At 56.7% G+C, this 24,473-nt stretch overlaps 3 protein-coding genes across 5 annotated transcripts in view; 2 read left to right on the top strand and 1 right to left on the bottom strand.

Annotated features, from left to right (window-relative positions):
• XPO7 (exportin 7) overlaps positions 1 to 11,018 on the top strand; it is a 37,520-nt gene extending 26,502 nt beyond the window's left edge. The window contains exons 16-28 of the mRNA XM_080634685.1: positions 60 to 164; positions 883 to 940; positions 2,083 to 2,191; positions 2,609 to 2,715; positions 3,178 to 3,266; positions 3,973 to 4,080; positions 5,405 to 5,487; positions 6,019 to 6,233; positions 7,325 to 7,463; positions 7,943 to 8,103; positions 8,932 to 9,030; positions 9,343 to 9,470; positions 9,552 to 11,018. Coding sequence (XP_080490811.1) covers positions 60 to 164; positions 883 to 940; positions 2,083 to 2,191; positions 2,609 to 2,715; positions 3,178 to 3,266; positions 3,973 to 4,080; positions 5,405 to 5,487; positions 6,019 to 6,233; positions 7,325 to 7,463; positions 7,943 to 8,103; positions 8,932 to 9,030; positions 9,343 to 9,470; positions 9,552 to 9,645 — 1,495 coding nt within the window. The 3' untranslated portion in view covers positions 9,646 to 11,018. The remainder of the gene's footprint in view (positions 1 to 59; positions 165 to 882; positions 941 to 2,082; positions 2,192 to 2,608; positions 2,716 to 3,177; positions 3,267 to 3,972; positions 4,081 to 5,404; positions 5,488 to 6,018; positions 6,234 to 7,324; positions 7,464 to 7,942; positions 8,104 to 8,931; positions 9,031 to 9,342; positions 9,471 to 9,551) is intronic.
• Positions 11,019 to 11,126: 108 nt separating this feature from the next.
• Positions 11,127 to 12,904, bottom strand: PBDC1 (polysaccharide biosynthesis domain containing 1). 2 transcript variants are annotated; one of them, XM_080634683.1, is made up of 6 exons: positions 12,737 to 12,904; positions 12,580 to 12,645; positions 12,219 to 12,278; positions 12,004 to 12,144; positions 11,806 to 11,917; positions 11,127 to 11,689 (listed from the first exon to the last, which is right to left on the bottom strand). In XM_080634683.1, exons 1-6 carry the CDS (start codon positions 12,878 to 12,880, stop codon positions 11,577 to 11,579), a joined length of 636 nt encoding a protein of 211 aa, XP_080490809.1. In that variant the 5' UTR covers positions 12,881 to 12,904; the 3' UTR covers positions 11,127 to 11,576. The 2 variants fall into 2 exon arrangements, with proteins under 2 accessions (XP_080490809.1, XP_080490810.1); XM_080634684.1 differs by having other exon boundaries at positions 12,004 to 12,102.
• A 3,205-nt stretch (positions 12,905 to 16,109) lies between these two features.
• FGF17 (fibroblast growth factor 17) lies at positions 16,110 to 20,116 on the top strand (the record flags this gene model as incomplete). 2 transcript variants are annotated; one of them, XM_080634361.1, is made up of 5 exons in its annotated part: positions 16,110 to 16,141; positions 16,295 to 16,331; positions 18,251 to 18,395; positions 19,372 to 19,478; positions 19,823 to 20,116. In XM_080634361.1, 5 exons carry the CDS (start codon positions 16,110 to 16,112, stop codon positions 20,114 to 20,116), a joined length of 615 nt encoding a protein of 204 aa, XP_080490487.1. The 2 variants fall into 2 exon arrangements, with proteins under 2 accessions (XP_080490487.1, XP_080490486.1); XM_080634360.1 differs by having other exon boundaries at positions 18,218 to 18,395.
• Positions 20,117 to 24,473: the final 4,357 nt, after the last annotated feature.

The raw sequence follows: 24,473 nt of genomic DNA, 5'->3' as shown, positions 1-24,473 counted from the left end.
CACAGCAAAGGGGAAGCCAAGCAAACCCCTCTGATCATCCTTGTTGTCCTCTTTCCTAGCATCACCAACTTGAAGTACTGGGGTCGGTGTGAGCCCATCACCTCCAAGACGCTGCAGCTGCTCAATGACCTCTCCATTGGATATCCTTTCAGAAGAGCTGTTGGGTCTGCAGAGCACTTGAACCTCAGGATGGGGGAAGAGTGACCCAGATGTTCGGCTGGAACAGGAGCACTCTGCGTGGAACAGATTTCTGACCCACCTCATCTTCTGGGTAGTGAGAAGAGCAGAGTGAGAGTGCGAGTACTTGGTCAGCATCTTACCTAGGCTCATAGAGCCCCAGATTGGTTTGTGTTGGAAGGGACCTTAAAGCTCATCTGGTTCAAATCCCCTGCCACGAGCAGGGATACCTTCCACTAGAGCAGCTTGCTCCAAGCCCTATCCAGCCTGGCCTTGAACACTGCCAGGAATGGGGCAGCCACAGCTTCTCTGGGCACCCTGTGCCAGCGCCTCAGCACCTTCACAGGAAAGAACTTGTGCCTGATGTCTAATGTAAATCTAGCTGTGGAATTGCAGTGGATGGCTATAATGTAGGTTTTTTCTTTTGGGCCATAATTGTTTTGTAGCTTTCCATCCACACTTCATTTGTTACACTCTGTCTTATGGTGTTCTGCTTGTTCTTCCTGACAGAGTAAATAAAAATGGTCACTGCAGGTCTCTGCAATAGAGCTTTATGCAACTTAGTTGCTCTTGAAACAAGTGGAATTGAGGCTAAAATATATTCAATAATACAGACATAAGTCCCCTTCCAGGTTTGCCTTTGCAAGCATTGTAAGAAGTTTTCTGCTGACTCTGCTGCTTCCTTAACACCCCATTTACGTACAGCAGTGTTAGAAAGCTGGTGAAGCTAAGCGCCGTACAGTTCATGCTGAACAATCACACGGTGAGTCCTTCCATCTCCTGCTTCTTGTCCCACAGCAGCCTCCTCCATTTGCCTGTTGCAGCTGAGATAATCCCCTCAGTTTAACACCTGGACCCACTCCTAAAGCTTCTCTGTCTCCCAGATGCTTCTATCCTACTAGATGCCATGCATGATCCAGGAAATACGCTGTGTTCCATCTCTCTTTGTTCCATTTGGAGTGGCTGTAATTATGTGGTACCTTTCATCCCCAAGGTGTTAATGGGGGGATCTCTGCTCTCCAGTGAAAGAGCCGTCTCCAGAGAAATGCAGGAGATAGCTGGTACTGCTGCAGCCAGGCAGTGAGCACTTTGTGCAACTTAAAGCATTTTATATATATATATATATATATAAAAATATAACAGCATTTCACTGCTCCTGCTTTCATTCTGAAAGTGCTGATTTGGAAGCAGTGCCATGGCTTGCAGTGCTTAGGATAGCAGCCTTGGACCTTGGTCACTGCCACTGTGGGGGTATTTCCAGTGTGGTGGTACTCATTGTGCACATCTGGGCCGCTGGTTGAAATCAGGAATGTCAGACTGAGCAACTAAAGCCAGCAGCAAAGTGTCCGATTTCTAACTCACCTCTGGGTGCATGTGGTCATCTCGTGCACCACATCCAGAAGGTTTGCATTGACCAGTTGCACCAGGCACTGTATTCCTTGAGCCAGGAGATGTTTTGCAGGCAGTCTCATGTCCTGTGTTTAGTCCAGAAGCTGCATTCAGACTGCACATCATCTGGGGCTACTCTTTCCATGGAGAACATTGGTAGAGTAACTGGGTTTTCAGCAATTTAATGCTTGCAGGGTCCCATGAGTAAGGAGAGCAGGTTGCTTCTCGGCTCTGAGGCAAAGCAAGACTTCCTTGTTCATCTGGTCTTGGGGAGTTCCAAGATGAAAGATGACAGGTAGCCCTGCTGGCTTTGCCAGTGGGCAGGGCCCGGTGCCTGTTGCCCTCTGGTGGTATGTTCTCCGAGATGGCTGGCAGATGTGGTGTGTGCCTCCCTGCTTCTCATCCTTGCATCAGCTGGGAATCAGCCAGGGGAATGAGGGCTCCTCAGCCCTCAATCCAGGAGCCTATTCGAGGTGGTGGTTCCGCTTTAACCCATCTCTTCTCTTCCCTTTGCAGAGTGAGCACTTTTCCTTCCTGGGTATTAACAATCAGTCCAACCTGACTGACATGAGGTGTCGGACTACATTCTACACTGCACTTGGGCGTCTTCTCATGGTGGATTTAGGTACTGGGGTCTTTTCCTGGGAACCAGAACAGAACTCTGTGGTTTGGGTGCCAGGCTCTGCTGTGAGCTGTGAGCTCCTTCGGGAAAGGATGCTGGGAATGAGAAAAGCCAAATGGGATAAGTAAAAGCGGGAGAGATGCTTGAGAGTGGGTTTGATGCCATGTCGCTGCGTACAAGTAGTCCACAGGTACATGGCACCAAGGCTGGGGCGAAATTTTCCCTTCTAATATTCCCAGTGTTTTCCTGATTTGGCAGTTTGTTCTAAGCCTTGTCTAGAACCTGGATATTGGCATCAGTAGACCTGTGTCTGTGGGTCTCTGATCTGTGGGTTAGGCAGGAGTGAGGGTCAAGGACGTGCACTCTGCTTCCTCCTTTCTTACCTCCCGCTTTCCTGACTTGCTTTTCTTTTTCTTTCAGGGGAAGATGAAGATCAGTATGAGCAGTTCATGCTTCCCCTCACAGCTGCCTTTGAGACTGTGGCACAGATGTTCAGTACAAATACTTTCAATGAACAAGAGGCAAAAGTAAGTTGGGCAGGACCTTCCCTGTTATCCATGCTCTCCCTGCTGTTTCCCTCAGGGGCTTTGATGTTTTCAGTTCTGGCAGACATGAGAGAACAAGTAAGTCATGCAGAGTGAGAGCCATTCTGTCTTCTGAATGAGACAAGTAGATGCTGGAGGGATGGGGGATTTCCTGTCAGTGTATGGGGAAGCAGTGGTGCACCTTGTACCCTTTGGGGTGCAGGTGAAGTTGATAGTTGAAGCCAGCTTTCCTTCTGCTTGGAATGAAAAACCCCAGTACTGTCACTGCACTGGCTCAAATTAAAGAGGCACTGAAGCGGAAGAACTATGTCTAACCTGGGATTGGCATCCAGCACAGGAAGGCTGTATTCCTGTTGGGATGGGAGGAGCTGGGCTGGTGGAGACAGGGAGGGAGAGATCCATACGTGTGTCAAGTTTTAATATCTCTTTTGTTTTGCAATGCAGAGAACTTTGGTTGGCTTGGTGAGAGACTTGAGGGGAATAGCCTTTGCCTTCAATGCCAAGACCAGCTTCATGATGCTGTTTGAGTGGATGTATCCTTCTATTGCCCTAAAACTTGAGTCATCAAGTCCCTCAGAGTAGGGAGAACTCTGGCTGACTGCATCCAAATGTCCTATTTTCCCTGCTGAACTCTGACTGGGGTTTCTCTTCACTTGTATAGTAGTCAGTATCCTGTCTCTGAGCCCTAAAATAGGTCTGTCTGTAACCAAGTCAACCTAGAAGTCTGCTCAAAGCTGAACTGTTGGGGTTTTTGCGAGTGGACCTAAAGAGATTTGACCTGCAAAGCACAAAGGCTTTTAATGGGATGCGTGCTTCCCGGCAGCAACAAAAGCTGCTTCTCTTGCTCACCAAAGCCAACAGCAGTTGGCTTGTCTTTGTCCTTTTGGTGAGAGCATAGCTGCTCAAAGAGCTCGCAAGGCTAGGGAAGGTCAGCTGTCTGCACTGACACATCTTTGGTTCTGGCTTCCCTTTCATTCAAGACCTTTTTGGTTCTTGTTTGTCCTAGCATAAGAATTGTGTTTGCAACTCCTTCAGCACAGTGAAGAGGTTCTGTTTTTAATTATGCTCATCTTTTGTGTGATAAAGCAGACCCCAGCAAGCAGCATCTCTGTTTAACCCTGTCAAATAAGCTGCTTCACAAGGCATGGGTGCAGTACACAAAAATAAGCTTTTTGGTAGAAATTGTGACCTTTTTTGCTTCAAGCAAAGCCACAGCATTCCTTAGCTTTCACCCTGCAGTTACCCATCCTACATGCCAATCCTGCAGCGGGCCATTGAGCTCTGGTACCATGACCCTGCCTGCACTACACCCGTCCTCAAACTGATGGCTGAGCTGGTACATAATAGGTATGAACCTGCTGCCTCTGAAAACTGGCAGGGATTTGTGTCTGTGCTGCTTCAGCCTTCGGGGGGGTGTCAGTGCCCAGCTGTGTTTTCTGTACTTGGGTTATTTATGCTGTGAAGGCTGCGAAGGGGACGGGGGAAACTGGCTCTGTGTCAGCAGAGAAGAAAATCGAATGCTTCAGATCTCATGACTCAGACCAGAGACACGATCAATAGCACTGGATTCCTTTAGTGTCTGCTTCCAAGGACAGCAGTACAAGATGAAGCAGGCAGCTCACGTTAATTTTTAAAGCCTGTGTTTCAAATGAGCCTTGTTCTCTCTGGCAGCCAGATGAGCACTTTTGCTTTAGAGCATCAGCTCTTGTTGCCAGCAGAGAGGTACCTCTGATGCTGTTCACATCACTCAGGCTGGCTGAGCTGGCGGCGGGAGGTTGCCAAGATGTTGCTCTGGCCTTCAGCCAGCAGCACACGACCCGAGAAGAAGGGGCTGTTGTTACAGCTGAGAGGAAGGGGCACAAGGTTCAGGCACAGTCATTTGGGAGTCCATCCTGGGAGACTTTACCCCAGGGCAGGGGTGTCTTTGCAGTAAGACAATCCTGTGGAATCCATCCGCTTGTTTGTCTCGGAGGTGAACTGGACACCGTGCTGAACTTCAGTTGTAAGATCTAGTCACTGCAGGGGATAAAATGCCAAGCTCTGAATTCTTGGTTGTGTTATGAATAGGAGCCAGTCAGCCTGCCCTACAGTGCTGCTTCCAAGATGTTGGCTGTGTTTGTGTACAGTAGCCAAGTGACTATTGCCAAGACAGGATTCCAGCCTCCAGCTCAGAATATTCCTAATGTCTGTGAAATACAGGCCCTTTCTTCTGTGACAGCAGAGCTGCTCTGTCCCTCAGTGCTTGTGTCCTGTCTCGCTTTGGTAATGAGCAGCAGGATTCTCTCCCAGACCAGGGCACTTTCATAGAATCAAGGAATCCTGGAATGGTTTGCCACGGGCAGGGACACCTTCCACTAGAGCAGGTTGCTCCAAGCCCCTGTGTCCAACCTGGCCTTGAGCACTGCCAGGGATGGGGCAGCCACAGCTTCTCTGAGCACCCTGGGCCAGTGCCTCAGCACCCTCACAGGGAAGAGCTTCTGCCTAAGAGCTCCTCTCAGTCTCCCCTCTGGCAGGTTAAAGCCATTCCCCTTGGCCTGTCCCTGCAGGCCTTTGTCCAAAGTCCTTGTTGAACTCGGGAGCATCCCTGGGAGCACATGAAGGTGCTCCAATGTCAGCTTTGGGTTTACTGCCAGGTGTGTTTAAGCCCTAATTTATGCTGTCTTTCCACTAGATCCCAACGGCTGCAGTTCGATGTATCCTCACCCAATGGCATCCTGCTCTTCCGAGAGACGAGTAAAATGATAACTACATATGGTGAGTGTGCAGGGGGATCTGGGCAGCCTTGCTCTGCCCTTGAGTGCTCTGCTTGCTCAGGGAGGGAGGGCTGGGGCCCTTGCCAGCTCCGACAGCCTGGGCTGGGGAGCAGTGCCAGCCTGCTTGCTGAATGCATGCTTAGATACAGGGAGATGCTTCTGCTTGAGGTGCTGGGTAGGCAGGCGAGCAGCAGGGCAGGGTGTTTGCCGTGGAAAATGAGGAAGAAAATGCCAGCAAGGAGCAGGAGCCCAGCTGAGCCCCTTGTGAGTGTGCAAGGTGACATGGGCGAGCCTGTCCTTCTGCTGTCCTGTTTCCACAGCAAAGTGACATGCGGTCACGTTCTGCCATGGCTCCTGGAAGAGCCACACTGAACTTGCAGCGAGTTCCTTAACCTTTGGCTGGGGGAACGAGTCTTTGATGCTTCCTGCTGACTCCTCAGTCATTCCTTATGGCTCCACTTTTTGTTTTCCCTGCTCCCTGGGGGAAAAAGGGTTTGGATGAAATACTGAGTCTGCTTCTGTGCTCACGCAGGAAATCGCATCCTAACACTTGGGGAGGTCCCAAAGGATCAAGTCTATGCCTTGAAGCTCAAGGGGATTTCCATCTGCTTCTCTATGCTGAAGGCTGCACTGAGCGGGAGCTACGTCAACTTTGGGGTCTTCCGTCTGTACGGGGATGATGCACTGGACAATGCCTTGCAAACCTTTATCAAGCTTCTGCTTTCCATCCCTCACAGTGACCTCCTGGTAAGCTGAACCCGTGATTAGCAGGGGAAGGCAGGTTCAGAAGATTACACACTAAAGGAATACTTTAATCACAGAGAGGAGTGAACTCGTGCTGCTGCCTGGAAGCATGGCTCTAGGCAGAGGCCAGGAGGAACCTGCAGCTCTGGGTGCACAGCAGCAGGTCCTGTGTGAGGGCTGCAACACCCCCAGCAGCTAAGGCTGCCCCGGGCAGCCCTGCTGCTGCTCAGCTCTGCAGCATGGTGCACTCCAAGGCTCAGCACAGTGATTAGCAGAATAATTCCTCCTCCATCTGTAAAACACTTCCTGTGAGTGAGGGATTGTTCTTGCCTGTGTTGCCTGTGGGCAGAGATCTGGATGCCTCAGCAATTAAAACATAACCTGCTTGCTGATGACATCCACCTACAGTCTTGCTCTGATCCACACCTCATACAGAAACCCATTTTGCCCCAGAGCTTGGAGGCCCCATCAGCACAGTTCTACTTGGCAAAATATTGAGGAGAAAGGGCAGCAGATACTCCTCCCAAGCCTTATCTTCCTTATTACCATAGCAGGATCTGAAAGGAGTTGTTGCCATCTCTCAGACTGCATTTGGCATGTTCTTGATTTAATATACCAGTGGCCAAACCATTGCCCTTTGGAGATGGGGCCCCTGGTGTGGGGGCTGCTGAGAGGTCTATGGCCCTGCTGCTGAGCACAGCACCCTGCATGTGGATCCTGATGTGAGCTGGCACTCTGCTTGGACGCCTGGGGAGCCAGGCCTATCTCTGCATCTTCAGCACTGGCATGTACTCATTCACACTCCCCATTTAGAAACCAGCAGAGCAGTGGGGAGAGATGTTTCGATAGAACAGTGTTGGGAACCTGCTGGACCATGGTTGAGCCTGTTTGAAAGGCTATAGTGGTGGAGAAGGGTGGAAAACATGTTGGCCCATCAGTTCTGCTGTGAGAGGTTGGTTTGTTCTCTTTCCAGGAGATGCAGTAAGCAGTTCTCAGATGGTTAATGAATGGGTTGGGTCTAGCAGAACACCTTAACTGGTGGTTACAAGCTAGGATGAGAACTTAGAAGTCTTTCTCTCTCCCTTTCTCTGCAGGATTATCCCAAGCTCAGCCAGTCATACTATTCCTTGCTGGAAGTTCTTACCCAGGACCACATGAACTTTATAGCCAGTCTGGAGCCTCATGTGATCATGTACATTCTCTCTTCCATTTCAGAAGGTCTCACTGCACTAGGTAACTACTTCTGCTCTCTGTGGTGCTCTTAGGGCTTTGATTTGGAGGTGGGGAAATATTTTGGATTGCTTTAAATGCATTTCATGTATCTGCTAGCATTTCAGGCTAACAGGTAAGTCAAGACATACTTTGTGAATGGGTGGAGGAGTTTCACGTCTGTTAAAGCTGGAATATTAGAGACAGTTAATATAGAATCACAGAATGGGTTGTGTTGGAAGGGACCCTAAAGCTCACCCAGTTGCAGCCCCCTGCCATGGGCAAGGACACCTTCCACTAGAAGACTATCAGTGAGGAATATATAAATATATCAGAAGATGTAGCAGTGAGGAAGTTGCTGACCTGTGTTGGGCTCTTGCTTGCAAAGCCCCTAGAAGGACCCAGATGAGTGGTGATGTTTCCCTGGGAGCCCACCCAATGCATCTGAGCGAGGGAAAATGCTGGCAGTGCCCCAATCCCTCCCTGTTTTCCTGTTCTTGCAGACACCATGGTTTGCACAGGCTGCTGCTCCTGTTTGGACCACATTGTCACCTATCTCTTCAAGCAACTGTCTCGCAGCACCAAGAAGAGGAGCACACCTCTGACCCAGGAGAGTGACCGCTTCCTGCACATCATGCAGCAGCACCCAGAGATGATTCAGCAGGTAAAGACCTGGTTGGTATTGGGCCTTGTTGTGACATGGCACAGGAAGCTCCTTGAGAAGCCCGGATTTGTCTTAGCATGATGTAATGTGGGGGCTGCATGACCCCTGCTCTAGATCCCCAGGCTTTTCTGGAGCAGAAAGGTGTTATTTTTGCTAGTGTTGCATCTTTCCTATGTATTCATCTTCTGGTAGGTCTGATTCATGCTTCAGGGCTGTGCTCCCTGTGCAAGGAACGCCATTTTTTCATTTCAGATATAAAAGGAAGTAGCCAAAAATGAGCTTTTGCCTGTTTTTTTAAGAGAAACAGAGTTACAGAAAGTGCTGGTGGTTGACAGGAATGAAGCTGTGAAATGTACCTTCAACCAGAGAGCGCGTGCTCTTCCACCGCTTTAACAAATGTGAGCCAGGGTTCGTTTAAATCCCTGGGACAGCTCAGGGGTACGTGTGCACTCAGCAGAGCAGCACCAGCAGGTCCGTGTGCTTGACAAGGCTGGAACAGACCTTAAAGTTCATCTGGCTGGGTTGGAGGAAGCTCCTCAGGGCACCAGAGCGTTTGCTCCCTGCATTTAAGCACTTCACTGCCTTGTTTAAGTGACAATTCCCCTGGAGTAAATGGCCTGCCAGCCTTCAGCACCTCCTCCATGTGCTTTCAGTGAAAGGTCTGCACCTTTTGATGGGGGTTCCAGGTCCTCGTCCTGTCCCCCAGTGCTGAGAGCTCCAACGCTGGAAGCATCAAAGGCGAATCGTTGCTCCTGAGCTGCACAGTGCTGTGATGAGGAAAGCTGGCATGGAAGGGCTGGATTTAAACCCTCACTTTCCTTCTTCCAGATGCTGTCAACAGTGCTGAACATCATCATCTTTGAGGACTGCAGGAACCAGTGGTCAATGTCGCGGCCTCTGCTTGGCTTGATCCTGCTCAATGAGAAGGTAAAACATCCCACCAGGCTCCTGGCGGGGCTGGAGGAGCTTGAGGGCTTGGATGAGGCTGGAGGGAGCAGAGCCATGTCAGAGAGGTGCTGGGGCAGTTGGGTTGTGTGTTGAGGGAAGGGTGTCCAGCCCTTGGCAGCAGCCATGGCACTGAGGAATCCTGGTAGCTTTGATGAGGGCACCGGGAGTCACCTGAGGAGCTCAGACACATCTCCTCCCTCCTCCGAAGAGCCTGGCGACAGCTCTGTCCCAAAGCCAAGGTGGCTGTTGGTTCATCTGGGAATTAACCCATCCTTCTCTTGTCCTGCCCAGTATTTCTCGGACTTGAGGAACAGCATAGTGAACAGCCAGCCCCCGGAGAAGCAGCAGGCGATGCACCTCTGCTTTGAGAACCTCATGGAGGGCATCGAACGCAACCTCCTGACCAAGAACAGGGACAGGTCAGTACGAGCTGGAGCTCTCCTGGGGAGCAGCACCATGGAGGGTCCGCTCTGACGCGCTGCTCTCTGCCTCTGCCTTAGGTTCACACAAAACCTGTCGGCATTCAGGCGGGAGGTGAACGACTCCATGAAGAACTCCACCTATGGCGTCAACAGCAACGACATGATGAGCTGACGTCTCCCAGGCCCCCCTGTACAGAGCAGCATCTCTTTGGCCTGGCCCAGAGGGGTAACCATTTCCGATGGAAAGAAAAGAGGGCGTTTCTAAATCCCTGCTCTTCCCCCAGGGCTGGATTGCGGCCCACCCATACTCCACATCCCATGGAGGAGGGAACAGGAGGGGTTGTTGAGCTCACGGGGCAGGGTGCTTCTGTTTCCATGGGAAGGGGGTGGAAGGGCATAAAGCCAAGTGCAAGAATCCAACATCTCCCAACCCGAACGTCTGCGTGGAACGCCAGCGCTCTGCTGCAGTCTGCCTTGTATAAAACATGTACATTTTTTCATAACATTTTGAACAAGGTTTATATTGACTCAGTTTAAAAAAAAGAAAAAAAAGGAAAAAAAAAAGAAAAAAAAAAAGGAAAAAACAAAAACCAGGCAAAAAAGGGTGTGATTGGGCATTTTTACAGTCCTGGTGCACCGGTGCTGCGGGAGGGTGTGAGTGAGGAAAGCGTGGCCTGAAGCTTTACTGGGCGAGGGGTGGCTGTGTGAAAGTGCAGAGATCTATTTAGTGACAGTGTAGAGAGAAACGAAAAAACCACAAAAAACCAACACAAAAACCGAGGAAAAAAAGGAAAAAAGAAAAAAAAAAAAAGGCATTGTAAAATTCCAAAATGTATATTTTTTCTTATTAAGCCCCTTGAAATCACAACTCCCCCCCTTCCTGCCCTTGTTATTAGGAACTCTAAGCCATGGCGCGTGCTCTCTCATTCGTGCTTGCTCGTGAGTGTCTCCTGTCCCCCCGCTGTCGCAGCAGTAGGCACTGTCCCCTTGTCAGCCCACTCCCCCAGGGCCCTCGCCTCCCTCCGCTCCCCCTTTCTTTTGGCTTTTAGGGTGTCTTTTCTCCCCCCTCAGCCGAGCAGGAGCACAGGGGGATGCTCCCGGGGCCCGCAGCACACGGAGGAGGGTTCTTAATAACAAGGTTTTGCCTCGCATGAAGTATTCCCCCCCTTGAGAACGATTCCATTTTCCTTGGAAGCCACCACAATGTGTTTTGGATCTCAAACCCACTTCTGGAGGAAAGCAATGGGGGAGGGAACCTGTTTGCCTTGTACTTTTTCCACTATTGTTGCTGCTAGTCGTGTGCATCCCCTTGCTCCGCTCTCCCCACACTCGGTCCTTGGGGCTCTCGTTTCTCTGCCCAGGCACCACCTTCTCCTCAGTTTATTTTATTTCCTTCAGTTTCTTTTTCTCCCCGTTTTCTTCCCTCTGGCGCCTGTGTGTTGGGTCCTTTCCGCGTGAGCAGATTGCTGGTTGACTTGTAAGGGTGTTTGCTGCATACAGTGTAAGCATTGTGACTGCAAATAAAATTTCAATGGTTTCTACTGAGCAGTGTCTGGGCCTGACTCAGCTGGGGCTGCGTGGGGACATGGAGCAGAGGCAAAGGGCAAGGTCCTGCCCCTCGAGCAGGACACTCTCAAGCACAGGCTAAGGGAGAGGGGAGCCCAGAGCTCTGGAGCCAGGCTGAGAGCTGGGCTGGGTCTGCCTGGAGAAGAGAAGGCTCCTTAAGGGGAGCCCCCAGCGCAGCTCCAGTGCTTAAAGGGGCTCCAGGAAACCTGGAGAGGGGCTTGGACAAGGGGAATGGCTTTAACCTGCCAGAGGGGAGACTGAGATGAGCTCTTAGGCAGAAGCTCTTCCCTGTGAGGATGCTGAGATTTCAGGTCCCATCCAACACAGCCCACTCCAGGCCTGTGTGATCCACCCGAAATCCCGGCGCATTGAGCGCTGTCTGGTGCAGGGCACATCCCGCAGCCGAGCACAGGGAATTGCTTCTGTGTAAAAACGTTTATTTACAGTCTGTGATGGGCTGGGTGCAGCCCTGCCCAGCCCCTGCCTGGCCAGGAGCTTCCTGCCCCTCCTGGAGCTCATCCCATCCTCATCCCATCCTCATCCCGACGCCGCCTCCTGAGCTGCCGGCTCCCTGGCCCTGCTGTAGACAGCGCTGTTCCATCCCTCCCTGTTGCGGGCGATCTCGATGGCGAAGAACTGGATCCTGGTGGCTGAGAGAGGAGAGAGGAAGAGCCTGAAGCGCTCGGGATGGTGGGGTCAGCTCTGCCGTAGCCCAGGGCTGGGCACGGGGCTCAGCTCTGCCGTGGGCCGGCCCGGCTCTGCGCACCGAAGATGCTGTTGTCCTCGGTGTAGCCGCCGCGGCAGTCCAGGCGCAGCAAGGTGCCGTAGTTGAAGTCCTCCACCAGCCCCTGGAAGCGCAGGCAGAACGGGCGCCACTTCTGGGGAGAAACATGGCCCAGGTCACACCGGCACCCCCGGAGCACCGGGAGGGCAGAACCCGGGTGTCCCCCCCCTGCCCCAGCACCTCCTTGGCAGGCTCCGACTTCAGCTCCTCGGGGTCCAGCACGTCCACTCGCAGGTCCCTGAAGGTGGCCCTGAACTCACTGTAGATCCGGTCATCGACCTTGGTCAGGTTCAGGAACTTGGGGTCCACGGAGGAGATGAGCTACGCCGAGACACCCCAGCATTAACTGCGACCCCCCCGGCGCCCCTCTGAGCCCCCCCACCCCCCGGACTCACATTGAAGTAGATCTCGGCGTGCTGATGGGCTTTCATGGCCCAGGCCAGCTCCACGCGGGGCTGCGGAGGCAGGAGCAGGGTCAGGCAGGGCTGTGCCCCCGGGGACCCCCCCTCCCCTGGGGGGTGCAGGATGGGGACAGTTTGTGGGTGATGGCGGGAGGGGCTGTGGCCAGAGAGACCCCCAGGGTCCGGCGCTCATGGGCGATGCTGTGGATGCGCAACCCCCAACGCACCCCGGGTGAGCTCTGACCCCCCCTCGGTGCTGGGGACCCCCAGGACTGGGGCCTCCTCCTGGAGCTCAGACAGCTCCTAAAGCAGGGACCCCCGTGGGCCGGGACCCGCGCTCCATCCCCGCACTCACATCATTGCCGAAGGCCTCGGCCGGCAGCGACAGAGCGTGAGCGGCCGCGGCGGCCTCGCCGGGTCCCTGCGCGGGGAGAAGCTGCTGAGGGGAGGGACGGGACGGGGCGGGCCGGGACCCCCCGACCGCGACCCGGCCCCGGCCCCCCCGGACCCACCAGTCCCGCCGCCGCCATTGACAGCGCTGACGAGAGAGGCTCCGCCCCCCCGCGCGTGCGCCCGCGGGACACGGGGACACGGCACGGGGGGAACACGGGGGAACCGCGGTGTGGGCAGGACAGGGTGGTCCTGGGCAGCGGCATCAGTGCAGGAGGCGCATGGCAGGACAGGGTGGTCCTGGGCAGCGGCATCAGTGCAGGAGGCGCATGGCAGGACAGGGTGGTCCTGGGCAGCGGCATCAGTGCAGGAGGTGCATGGCAGGACAGGGTGGTCCTGGGCAGCGGCATCAGTGCAGGAGGTGCATGGCAGATGCTGCAGGGCAAGGTGGCCCACAGAAGAACACAGTGACCTGTGACATGCCAAGGGGCTCACACATTCATGAGGGGTCTGATTGACCCCAAAGGTGGATGCTATTAAAATGTGAAGGGTGCTCATTGACTGATTGATTGATGGACTGATTGATGGATTGATTGAGGCCTTCTGCCTGTATAAGTTGCCTGGGTTGGGGCTGCTGCTGTGTTTAGGTCCTGCTCTTGGGTCAGTAATTGCATTGTAGTGGCTGAGGGCAAGCTCTCCAACTCAGTGCTGGCTGCTGAGCTGCTAGGGATGAGCTGCTGGGGTTGGGAGTCCTGCAGCAGGGGGGTCCCCAATGAGCAGCTCCATGTCCTTTACAGACAGCATGGACACAGGCAGGCCTGTACCTGCCATCTGGGGTGAGCATCAGCAGCAGCGTGGGGGGCTGCTCCCCCTTTCCCTGTACTCCCAGCCTGGGGTTGCTGCTCTGCCCCGTGTGCCTGCAGCTGAGTTGTGGGCAGGACTCCTGCGTCCCCCAGTCCCACCATGGAGCAGGGACCCCGCACCCCTAATTCCAGCCCTCCCCTTCTCTCGCAGGAGGAATAACGGCTCCCCTGGGGCTCCCCTTCCTGGCACAATAGGGGCTGGTTGGGTCTCACTGCACCATGGGGGTTAACGCTCATTGCCCACAGCTGGGAGGGAAAGGGGGTGATGTGAGGGGGGAAATGAAGGGTTGGGGGCTCTTTGGGCTGGGGGCTCCCACATTCAGCCCCATCCCTGCAGGGATGCGGAGCCGGAAACCAGCAGCAAAGAAGCAGCAGGAGCTGTGTCAGAGCCCAACCAGGTACCGGGTGTGGGGTAGTGGGGTGGGTGTGAGGGTCCCTGCAGGGCTGGGAGGGGACCCGTATGTGCCCCTGTTGGAGTGGGGTTGAATCCTCCCCAGCCCTAAAGCAGGGTCAGGGACTCACATGGGGCCTTCTCCTTCCCTTCCAGCTGCAGAGGAGCCCTGAATGCTGCTGCTTTAGGGTTGCCCTTGCCCAGCAAAGGCTGTTTCGTGCTGCTGGCTCCGTGCTGAGGACGGAGGGGCTGTGGGGGCCATGGGAGCATCCTCCACCCCTGCCAGGGCCTTCAAGGAGCTCTGTGCCTGCTGCCCACTCTGGAGCATCCTTCCCCTGGGGCTGGGGGGCCGGCAGCAGCCCCCCTACCCCTGTCCTGTGCAGGGCAACAAGCGGTGCTTGTGAATAGGAGACAAAAGGGGATTACAGAGCAGCAGGGAGATGATTATAACCCATTGACCTGGCCTGGGCTGGAGGCAGCAGGTATTGGTGGAGGGTCCGGGGGGGCTACTGGGTCCCAGATTGCCTCTGAGAGGGGAGCTGAGCCACCACAAAGGCTTTGGTCTGCTCCAGGTGTGGGGCAGGAGGGGGGGGGGATGTGGGGCTGGCTCTGCCCCCTTTGGGTTGCTGGGATGGGGAGGGGGGCGAGGGCCTGGTCCCCATGGGCTCTGGCCTCTGAGGCCACACGCAGGAGGCTGTGACAGGCACCGCTGGCCCTGTCCCTTCATCCCTTCATCCCTTCATCCCTTCATCCCTTCAGCCTTCCCTCGCCCTGCAGGGGCTGCTTGCACAGGCCCCCCCCCCGCTGCTGTGCTGACAGCTCCACAGGACCCCTGCCCCAGCCCGGGGAGGGGCACGTCAGGGGTGATGACGGCTCCGTGGCCATCCATCATCCCCAGGGCTGGAGGCGCTGAGCCCCGGCCCTGCTCCGTGCCCCCCAGGGGATGCTGACCCCGGGACTGGGGCGTTTGCACGTCCCCATGCGGGTGGAAGGGGACCCCTGAGTCTGGGGATGCCGCGGCTGTGGGTACAGAGCCGCGAGCTGTGCTTTGGGCTGGATTCCTGGCCCAGGAGGTGAGAAGGCAGCAGGAGAGGTCTAATTGGGATCGTTAGCACTGAATCAGGCCCCCCACCCTCCTGCAGATGGGTGTCCTGCTGATCCCCACCATCCTTTCCCATGGGCCCCAATGCCCCGCTTTGCGCTGATGGGGAAACTGAGGCACAAGCATGGAGGCAAACGGTGTCTGCACTAAACTCCTCATGTACCCCCTAAGGGCCACCCCACGGGTGTGTTTTACCCCCCAGCGCACCACCCCAGCTCCCTGTTGGGGTATTTATAAGGCACTTTGCACCTCCCTGACCCAGCAAATGGAGTGTGGAGTATGCTCAGCCCCTGCTCCTGGTGGGGAGACGATAACTGGTGGGGTGAGAACAGGAAGGGGGGAGCTGAGGGAGGCAGTGGGGTCCCCAGAGCCCCCCGCACTAAACCAGCTGGTTAAATGCTTGGCACCTTGAGGCGAGGAAGATGACAAGAGGCATCCTCTGTGCCAGGGCATCTCCCCTGCAGCAGGGGCTGGTATCATCACCGTGCCCCACCGCATCCCAAACCCGGCATCTCGCCGTCTGCGGGGTGAGACGGGGGCTTTGCCACCCCCGGCCATGGGGACACTCCTACCCTGTCCCCTCCTCCTGCCTGACCCCTGCGAGGTGGGATCCTCCTGATCCTCCTTCCCGCTCCGGAGCTGCTGCCTCCCGGGGCAGGCCCGGCCCCTCTTCGCATGGGCTCTCCCCACCTTTAAAGGCTGCCCCTTGGTGCATCCCCCAGCACCAGGCTGGGAGCAGGAGGGCGCTGGCAGCTCCATGGAGCCCACCCTTGACCGTGGGCAGCCCTGCCCTGCCCGCAGCCGCTTCTCCCGTTAGAGCTGCCGCAGGGAGATGCGAACCAGGGACTAAGCCGGGGCCGGGCCGCTGATGGGGTTGGGACGAAGGGGACAGGATGGATCTGGATGCCCCCGAGGTGTAGGACGCCCCGGGGCTGAAGGAGAGGACCCGGCTTTAGCTCCTGCCCCATGCTCCATCCCCGCTGCTGCTCCGCTGGTGCACGGCTCTCACCCGGCTCTGTCCTCTGCCGTCGGAGGAAGGAGGGGACCGGCTGCGCCCTGGGGATGCGCCGGCGGGGAGGGAGGCTCTGAGGCTTGCGGACAGCGTTTCATGCCTTGCCCGGGGGGCTTCGAGGAGCACGATGCAGCCCATCAGCCTGCAGAACCTCTCCATGTAAGCCCCGCGCTGCCCATCGCGGTCCTCTGCGACCCGGGTCTAGCGGGAGTTTGTCCTTGACCACAGCAATTCCTTATGGTGGGAAGGGGGGAGAGAAAACAACTGACCCGAGCCAAGCGCCCTGTTCTCTCCCTTTCTCTTTGTCTCCAGATGTTTCCAGCTCCTCATGTTCTCCTGTCAGACGCAGGTAGGTGGATGTTTTACTAACCCCATGGCTCACCGCAGCGCCGGGCCAGGTGAAGGCACCAGCTCTGCCAGCCCCTGAGCTAACCCTTGGGGAATGGGGACATTCCTTTGGGATGGCCTTGGCTTTGGTGGGTGGCTTTCCCAGTGCATGCCCACCCCAAGTGGGACCCAGCTCCAGGCAGGGGAGGGATGCTATTTTATCTCCAGTGGGGCTGGTTGTGCCCATCAGTCAGGCCTCTGGGGGTATCCAGAGCCCGGAGCTGTTCCGTTTCCATTGTCCAGAGGCTGGGATGAGGTCAGTGGGGAAGCTCTCCCAGGGCAGATCCTTGCTCCGGGCAGGATGTGCCAAGTCCATCAGCCTTGACCCTCCAGGGCCGGGCTGTGCCCTGGCTGGTGCTGAGCTGCTGCTGAGGGGGTTAATGGGGCAGAGCAGGGGTTGGGCCCCCCCAGCAGTGGGTGGTGTGAGGTTTGACACCCTCCTCCTTTCCCCCTCTTAGGCTGCACCATCCCTTTTTGTGCGCTTTAGAAAGGCAGTGGCTATTAAAATGCACTGTTCCATATGAGCACCCTCTGCTCCAGAGCCCGAGCAGCTCCCCCCCAGCAGCCCTAACACAGCCTCGGGACTCTCTTTCTTTTCTGTTTGCCTTCTTTTTCCCGAGGTGAACACTCCTATTTCTTTGGAAACAAGAGGGGAAGGAACCGCCTTTGATGGAGAGCACCCCCCCCCCCCCAGCCCACCTCCTTGGCCAGCCCCAAAGGCTTTAATGTAGATCTTGGCAGGAAATGAGCCCCCACGCACACACACGGGGGGGGTGTCAGGCAGTGCCCCCCATCCCTCTGCTCCCCATTGTGAGAGGAGCCAGGGCTGGATCCCTCTGCCCAGTGCGGGGATGCTGCAGCCCTGGGATGCAGGGCACCAGGTCCATGCACCCAAGGGATGCTGTGCACCCCAAACCGGGCAGCCAGACCTCAAGTACTCCCCATGGGATGAGCTCCGGGGGAAGCAGCAGGAGGTGCTCTCCCCTGAAGTCCATTCCGTGCCCAGAGCCCTTTGGGAGCTGGTTTTCAGGCTGGGGTTGATGTTTCTTGGCTTGGCTGCCCCAAGTCCCATTTCACATAGGATTAAACCAGGTTTTCTCTTAAGATGTGTGTGGTTGGGGTCTGAAGTGGGGCTGGGGGCTGAGCACCAGCACTAACCCCCCCCCCCTCAGCTCATCTGCAGCAATCATCTGCTGCTTATCACACAATAGCCTTCATGTGCTTGTGCTGCCCTGTTGGCTTAAGTGATTCCAGGTCCTTGAGGTGGTTTATTCCTCTGTTCTGAGGTGGGTGCATGCCCAGGGTGGGCTGCGAGGGGACAGCTCCATTCCTTGGATACCCATCATGGCTTTAGGTGGGTCTCAGTCCCAATGAGGGAGCCACAAGCTCTTGCATCCCAGCCTGTCCTCAGTGCCTGCCTGGGAGCAGAGGGTGCTGTCGGAGCAGGAGATGCTGCTGAGTGCCTGTAGCAGGGGTTTGGGACTGGATGAGCTTTAAGATCCCTTCCAACCCAAACCATTCCCAGCTCCTATGACATGGTGGGGAGCAGCAGCTCAATCCCTTAATCCGGAGGGAGCACGTCAGGAGCGCATCCTTCCCTGTGAGCCTCTGCATCCTCCTCATCCACGGGATGCAAAGCGAGGTCTCTGCCTCTCCCTGCACGTTGTGCCCATTGCCCTGGGCTCCAAAGCATCTTCCCAGTGCCCTGGTTACTGCTCCAAGGCTGGCGATGGCTGGGGGCTGTCCCTCACCCGTAGTGGTGGGTCCAGCCCTGTGTCCCGGTGCCTCCTGCCCCTCGCATCCGCTCTCCCAAGCAAATTGATTTTATTTTTCCCTTTGTAAACAAAGGGGCAGAATCAACCGTCTCCTAATTTTAACCAGTACGTGAGGGACCAGGGCGCCGTGAGCGACCAGCTGAGCCGCCGCCAGGTCAGGGAGTACCAGCTCTACAGCCGGACCAGCGGCAAGCACGTCCAGGTCACCGGCAAGCGCATCACCGCCACCGCCGAGGACGGCAACAAGTTTGGTGAGGACCACGGAAGGGCTGGGAAACGTGTGGGGAGGTTTGGATTGCTTCAGCTGCTTTCATACCCCCCAGAGAACCCCTGTGCGAGCGCAGCTCCGAACCAGCCAGCCCTGACCTCAAAGCATCCCTACTGAGGCGCTTCTCTGGTCCCACGCAGCATTTATAAGCTCCGTATTCAGCACTTTGGCTTTCTAATCTCTCTCCAGCATGAGATGGATTTTTCCTGGTGGAGAATCACCCGATCCTGGTGTCAGCCTCCTAAATGTCCACACGTGGAAGGCAGCATGAGCAGAGCCCACCCAGAACCATAGAATCAACTAAGTTGGAAAAGACCTTTAAGTTCATCAAGTCCAACCATAGCCATCACTCAAAGCCCACCACCTTTCCCCATAGGGTTTTCTGGGCACCTCCAGCCCTGACACCTCACTGATGGGCACCACATTCCCACAGAGGCATCTGAAAGCCTTGGGAAAGGTGTTTCAAAGCCTGGTGACCAGCAAGGATCATTCCCACCTTCCCAGGTCCTTGCCTGCCAGCTCGGGAGTGCAGGACCTGCCAGGTCATTGGTTTCAGTGTCAGGTCCCAGCCTTTGCAGCCACTTGTGTTGTAGAGAAACAATGAGGATGAGGATCATTAACCCACCGGGCGCTGGACTCGGTCTGGCCCTGGAGAACCCATTGAATGGTGACAATGTGGATGTGCTGGGGGGAGGAAGGGGCTGGTGCTGTCACCGGCGCCTTCATCAAACGCCTGGTTTGAGTCTGTTGGGTTTTAACAAAAGGCTCTTTAGCATCATGGCTGGGGAGCATCCCGGGCTGCAGGGGCTCAGCATCCTCCTGGCCCCACTGCCGATGGGCTGGGAGAGATGCTGGGGGCGAGATAAAGGCAAGGGCATGGGGGGGGTTGGATGGTGGTAGCTCAAGGGGGGTACCACAGCCCCCATGGGACACATCCATGTTGCTCCCCTTCCTCACAGCCAAGCTCATTGTGGAGACAGACACCTTCGGGAGCCGCGTTCGCATCAAGGGGGCCGAGAGTGAGAAGTACATCTGCATGAGCAAGCGGGGCAAGCTCATTGGGAAAGTGAGTCCTGGCCCCCCCTGCTCACCCTCTGCATGCCCCCATCCCCGTGGCTCAGGCCGGACACCCACTGAAGGGCTGGATGGGGTTGCTCGGCCAGCATTCTCAGTCACAGGGGCTGAGCTGGAGCAGGAGCGTGGCTCTGGATGCTGTCAGTCCCCTTCTCCCTCAGCACTGTGCTGCTCAACCTGGTTCCTGTAAGGAAAAGCCCCGGGGAGCTGGTCCCGGTGCATGGATGGGGTGGGCTGTGTGGTGGCAGAAATGGGGCCCAGACTCCTGCATCCCATCCCCAAGCCCCCCGTCCTCATCCCTCCAGGCACTAAGCACCCTCCTCCTCCTCCCCGCAGCCTAACGGCAAGAGCAAGGACTGCATCTTCACGGAGATCGTGCTGGAGAACAACTACACGGCGTTCCAGAACGCGCGCTACGAGGGCTGGTTCATGGCCTTCACGCGCCGGGGCCGGCCCCGCAAGGCCTCCCGCAGCCGGCAGAACCAGCGGGAGGCTCATTTCATCAAGCGCCTCTACCGGGGGCAGCTGCCTTTCCCCAACGCCGAGCGCCAGAAGCAGTTCGAGTTCGTGGGCTCGTCCTCCCCGACGCGCCGCTCCCGCCGCACCCGTGCCCCCCGCGCCCGCACGTGAAGCCCCGGCCCCGCATCCCCCTCCTCGCCCTCATGGACCCCAGTTCCCCCCCGGCTCTTCCAAAGATGCTCTATTTTTATACCCCTCTTGGAATGGGCCGTTGATGGCTGCAGCCCCGCACTGGGGTCCCCTCATCCCTAGAGCATCCTGTGGTACCCGCGTTCACCACCCAGTGCCTTTGCCCATGCCCCTTGGCAACCCCTCAGAAACTCATCCCCAGGCCATCACGGATTAGGATCACTGGACATGTTCCTGTCCCCCATGGACCCAGTGTTTTTGTGCCACAGATGGACGGGATCACAAGACCACAGTGATGGAAATCCCATCCTTATCCCTTGGGTCAGCAGGATGCTGTGCCCATTGCTGTGAGAGGTGGCAGGGCCAGGTGCTGGGGAGGTAATGGCCTGTCTGTCTGTCTCTCTCTCCGTTTGTGCAGCTCTGGAGGGGAGGCAGGAGGTGCCTGGGCACGCAGAGCCTGAGGCCAGCACTTGTCCTGCCATGGCCATGGGGTCTCTGTGTTATTTATTGGAGGGGAAGGTCTGTGCCCTCTCCAGAGGCACTGGGATGCTGACAGTGTGGGGCCATGCATGGTGCCCACCAGGCTCCACTGGCCAAAGAGAAACCACCTTTAGGTTATTTTTAATTTTGATGGGTTTTGTGTGTTCTTAAGTTTTGCTCTTTCCTTTTACAAGTCAGTTTTAGGCTGACTTGTAAACCATTAGGTTTTAAACCATTAGGTCTAAACCATTAGACTTTGGAGGTGATTTGTGTAAAGGAGGAAACCCTGAGGCAAATAAAAGAGTGTTTAGACTGATGGAGCCTGGGGGCATTTTCCTTCCCATGCCACAGCTTTGCCACAGGCTTTGTGCAGCTTCCAATGTTCAGGGCCAGGGGCTGCATGGCAAAAAATGAAGGCGGCTGCTGGAGGGGTCTCCCTGTGTCCCCATCCCTCTCTGTGACCCCCATCAGTTGGATCTTTGGGGTGTCTGCTGCATTCTGGTGAGCAGGACATCACCCTCAGTGTGGTTCCTAGTGTGGTACCTGCTGTTCCCCCTCAGAGTGTCACCCTCAGCCTAGTACCTGCTGCATTCTCATGAACAGGGCATCACCTGCAGCGTGGTACCTACTGCTCTCCCCAGAGCATCACCCTTGACCTGGTACCCAGTGTGGTACCCACTGCATCCTGGTGAGCAGAGCATCACTCTTGGCACGGTACCCACTGGTCCCCCCCTAGAGCATCACCCTCAGAAAGGTACCCGATGTGGTACCCTCTGCTCCCCTGTCCTGGGGCCACCAGTTTGCCCACCCCACACTGCCCGGTGCTCAGACTGCCGCCCCCCCAGCCCGCGCCGTCCCACCTGCCCTGTAATTACTTTCCCGTCTGACAATGCCCCGGGAGGTGGCGGCCGGGCCGCGGGGAGGATGTAATCCCTTAACCGGGGCTCACCCAGCCCCTCAAAGCGCCGGCAGCACAAAGCGGGTTGGGGACGGGACACGGCTGGGGAGGGGGGGGTCAGCAGGGAGAAAATTATAACAGTTTGAGTTCAATGGAGCTTTAAAGCAGCGAGAAACGCGAGAGCCGGCAATTAGAGCCGAACAATGCCCGGCGCTGCTGCCCAGGTGTGGCGGGCGGGAATTAGCCCAGGAGCCGGGGTAATTCCACACCCCCCCCCATTTCCTTCGGCCCCGCAGCCCCGGCTCCTTGTTTCTGCAGGAATTCGAGACATTCTTAAAAGGAGAAAGCTTTGAGAAAGGAGCCGACTGGGTCCGGACCCTCCCTGCCCCCGCCGCCCCCTCCCCAGTTTAGCCAAAGCTTCAAAGGTAGAGGAGGGCCTTTTGTGTGATCTCCGCTTTAATTTTTCCCCGTCCCTTTCTCTCCCCCCTCTCCTCTTCTCCTTCCCGAGCCCTTCCTCTCTTTTCTTTCAGGGTTTTCCCCTTCCTCCCCTCTCTTTCTTCTCGACCTCCCGGGATAGAAAGGGCTCGGAAGGGTGAGTCCTTTTTAATTATGGCCGGGGAGGAAGAAGAAAAACAACCCCTCACGCTGCTGCTTTCTTGTTTTCTGAGGTGAGACCCGGGGCGGGGGGCGGAGGTGGGGACAGGGAAGTCTGTGCAGAAAGTGCACTGGAGGGTGTCCCGCCCCGCCGCAGCGTGCCCGGCCTTTCCCAAGGCTTTGCTCTCCCATGGGATGCTGCGGGGGGCTGGGATGCTCAGGGGCAGCTCCCCAGAGCAGTCACCCCACTGCAGAGGGGATGGGGACCAGCCTGCTGCCATCCCCAGCCCCATGGTCCTCACTGGCTCAGGGCTCCTGGGGGGCATCAGAGGGGTGGCAGGGCCTGGGATCGCTCAGGACGTGGGGCTGTATCCAGGCCAGCCCTAGCAGGGCTGCTGTCACCAAGGTCCTCTGGGATGATGCCCAGTGGTCCCACAGTGCAGCACCGGGGGCAATTTTGGGTCAGGCAGCTGCCTTGTAGAGGGGCAAAGGGACTGCATCACCTAGGAAGGCGCCTCAGCCTTGTCCCTCTCCTCAGCCTCATCCCTCAGGGTGGGGAGGCCAAAGGATGCTCCTACACCTCTTCCTTTGCTTAATGGGGATGAAGGATGCTCCTACACCTCCTCCATCACTTAATAAGGGTGAAGGATGCTCCTACATCTCCTCCATCACTTAATAAGGGTGAAGGATGCTCCTACATCTCCTCCATCACTTAATAAGGGTGAAGAATGCCCTTACACCTCCTCCATCACTCACTGAGACCAAAGACTGCTCCTGCACATCCTCCTTTGCTCAATGAGGATGAAGGATGCTCCTAACACCTCCTCTATTGCTCAGTGAGGCTGAAGGGTGCTCCTGCGCACCCTCCATTGCTCGGTGAGGCTGAACATGCCCCTACACCTCCTCCATCGCTCGCTGAGGCCGAAGGAGGCTCCTGCACATCCTCCTTAGCTCGGCTCCAGCCGGTTGCGGCGGGAGGCGGTCGCTGTAGCAACGTGCGGTGCGGCGCAGGGGAGGGGATGCTCGGCGCAGGCATGGCTCCCGGCGGACAGGCAGCCCTGCCTGCAGCGGGTCATGGGCTCCCTTGAAGGTAGGGCCCTGCGACCCTCTTGTTCCCACGTCCTGGGCCCCAGCAGCCCCTCTGGCAGCTGCCTTTGAAGGGCGTCACCGGGATGAGGGGTGACCCTGTGGGGCTGGTGAGCACTGGGGGGGTTCGGTGAGCATGTCTGGGCTTGGCTTTCGGTGGGTGCACACGAGGGTGTGCGGGGCCCGGCTGGCACAGGATGAGTGTGTTCCCAAACTCCTCCTTCCCTCTGGGCACCCCTGGGTGCTGGGATCATGGTGCAGGGGGCTGAGCCCACGATGGGTGCCATGGCTGGTTCAGGAGCAGCTCCGGGTGCATGTAGCAGCCGCTGCGGTTGTCTTCATGCTTGAGAAACTGGGTTACAGCGGGGAAGCAGCCGCAGCCGCGGTTATTCATGAGGCCGGCCCCAGGGGGTGGCTGGTGGGGCTGGGGCTGGAGAAGCCCCTTCAGTTGAGGGAGTGCAGCAGCATCTCAGAGCTGAGGCCATGATGCTCTTGGTCCAGCGAGCCAGGCTGGCCCTGGCACTAGAGGGCAATCCCCACCTAGATGCGCATCCCCCTGGGTGTTCATCCCCCCAAGATGTGCACCCTCCGTGTGCATCCCTCCAGTATCCCCCTTTTTTCTCCATGTCCCCTCCCCACACATTCCTGGGTGTGCATCCCCCCTCCCCCAAATGTGCATCCCTGGGCGTGTGTCCCTCCAGATGTGCCTTGCCAGTCATACATCCCCCAGATGTGCATCCCCAGATGTGGGTCCAGGGGTTCCAGCAGCCCTTGCTTGAGCCGTAAAGGAAACTGAGGCAGCAAACAGCATCAATCACTGCAGCAGGGAGAGGACCCAGAAGCAGAGCTGCTGTCACCAGGCATCTCTCTCCCACACAGAGCCGGGAATAGACACCGGCTCCCGGTGCTGCAGCACCAACGCAGGCCCGCCACCCCCGGGGACGTGGGGGGCTCGGGATGTGGGGGCAGCATCTCTCCCTCCTACCCAGCTCCAGGCTCTCCCTGGCAGCACCCACGTCCAGTTCAGCACCTGTAGAGGTCAGGAATTGTTTTTTAGACGATGCTCCACACCCCTGGGCTGAAATCCCTGCTGTGTTCCCCCTCCAGAGGTGGGTGCCACCCTCGCATCACCCCAAATCAAGATGGGGATGGGGCCACCCTTACCCCCCCGCTGCCATGTACCATGGGGTGCTCAGGGCTGTGGGTGCCGAAACCCCAACCAGTGTGTGGGGAACAGGGGACACCATCCCCAAACTGCAGCAGGGGATAGAGAAGGGGGTG

This window comes from Psittacula echo, assembly GCF_963264785.1.
Source record: "Psittacula echo genome assembly, chromosome: 25".
In the NCBI taxonomy this organism is placed as follows: domain Eukaryota; kingdom Metazoa; phylum Chordata; class Aves; order Psittaciformes; family Psittacidae; genus Psittacula; species Psittacula echo.
The sequence above is the reverse complement of the archived record's forward strand: the minus strand, read 5'-3'. Positions and strand labels throughout refer to the sequence as shown.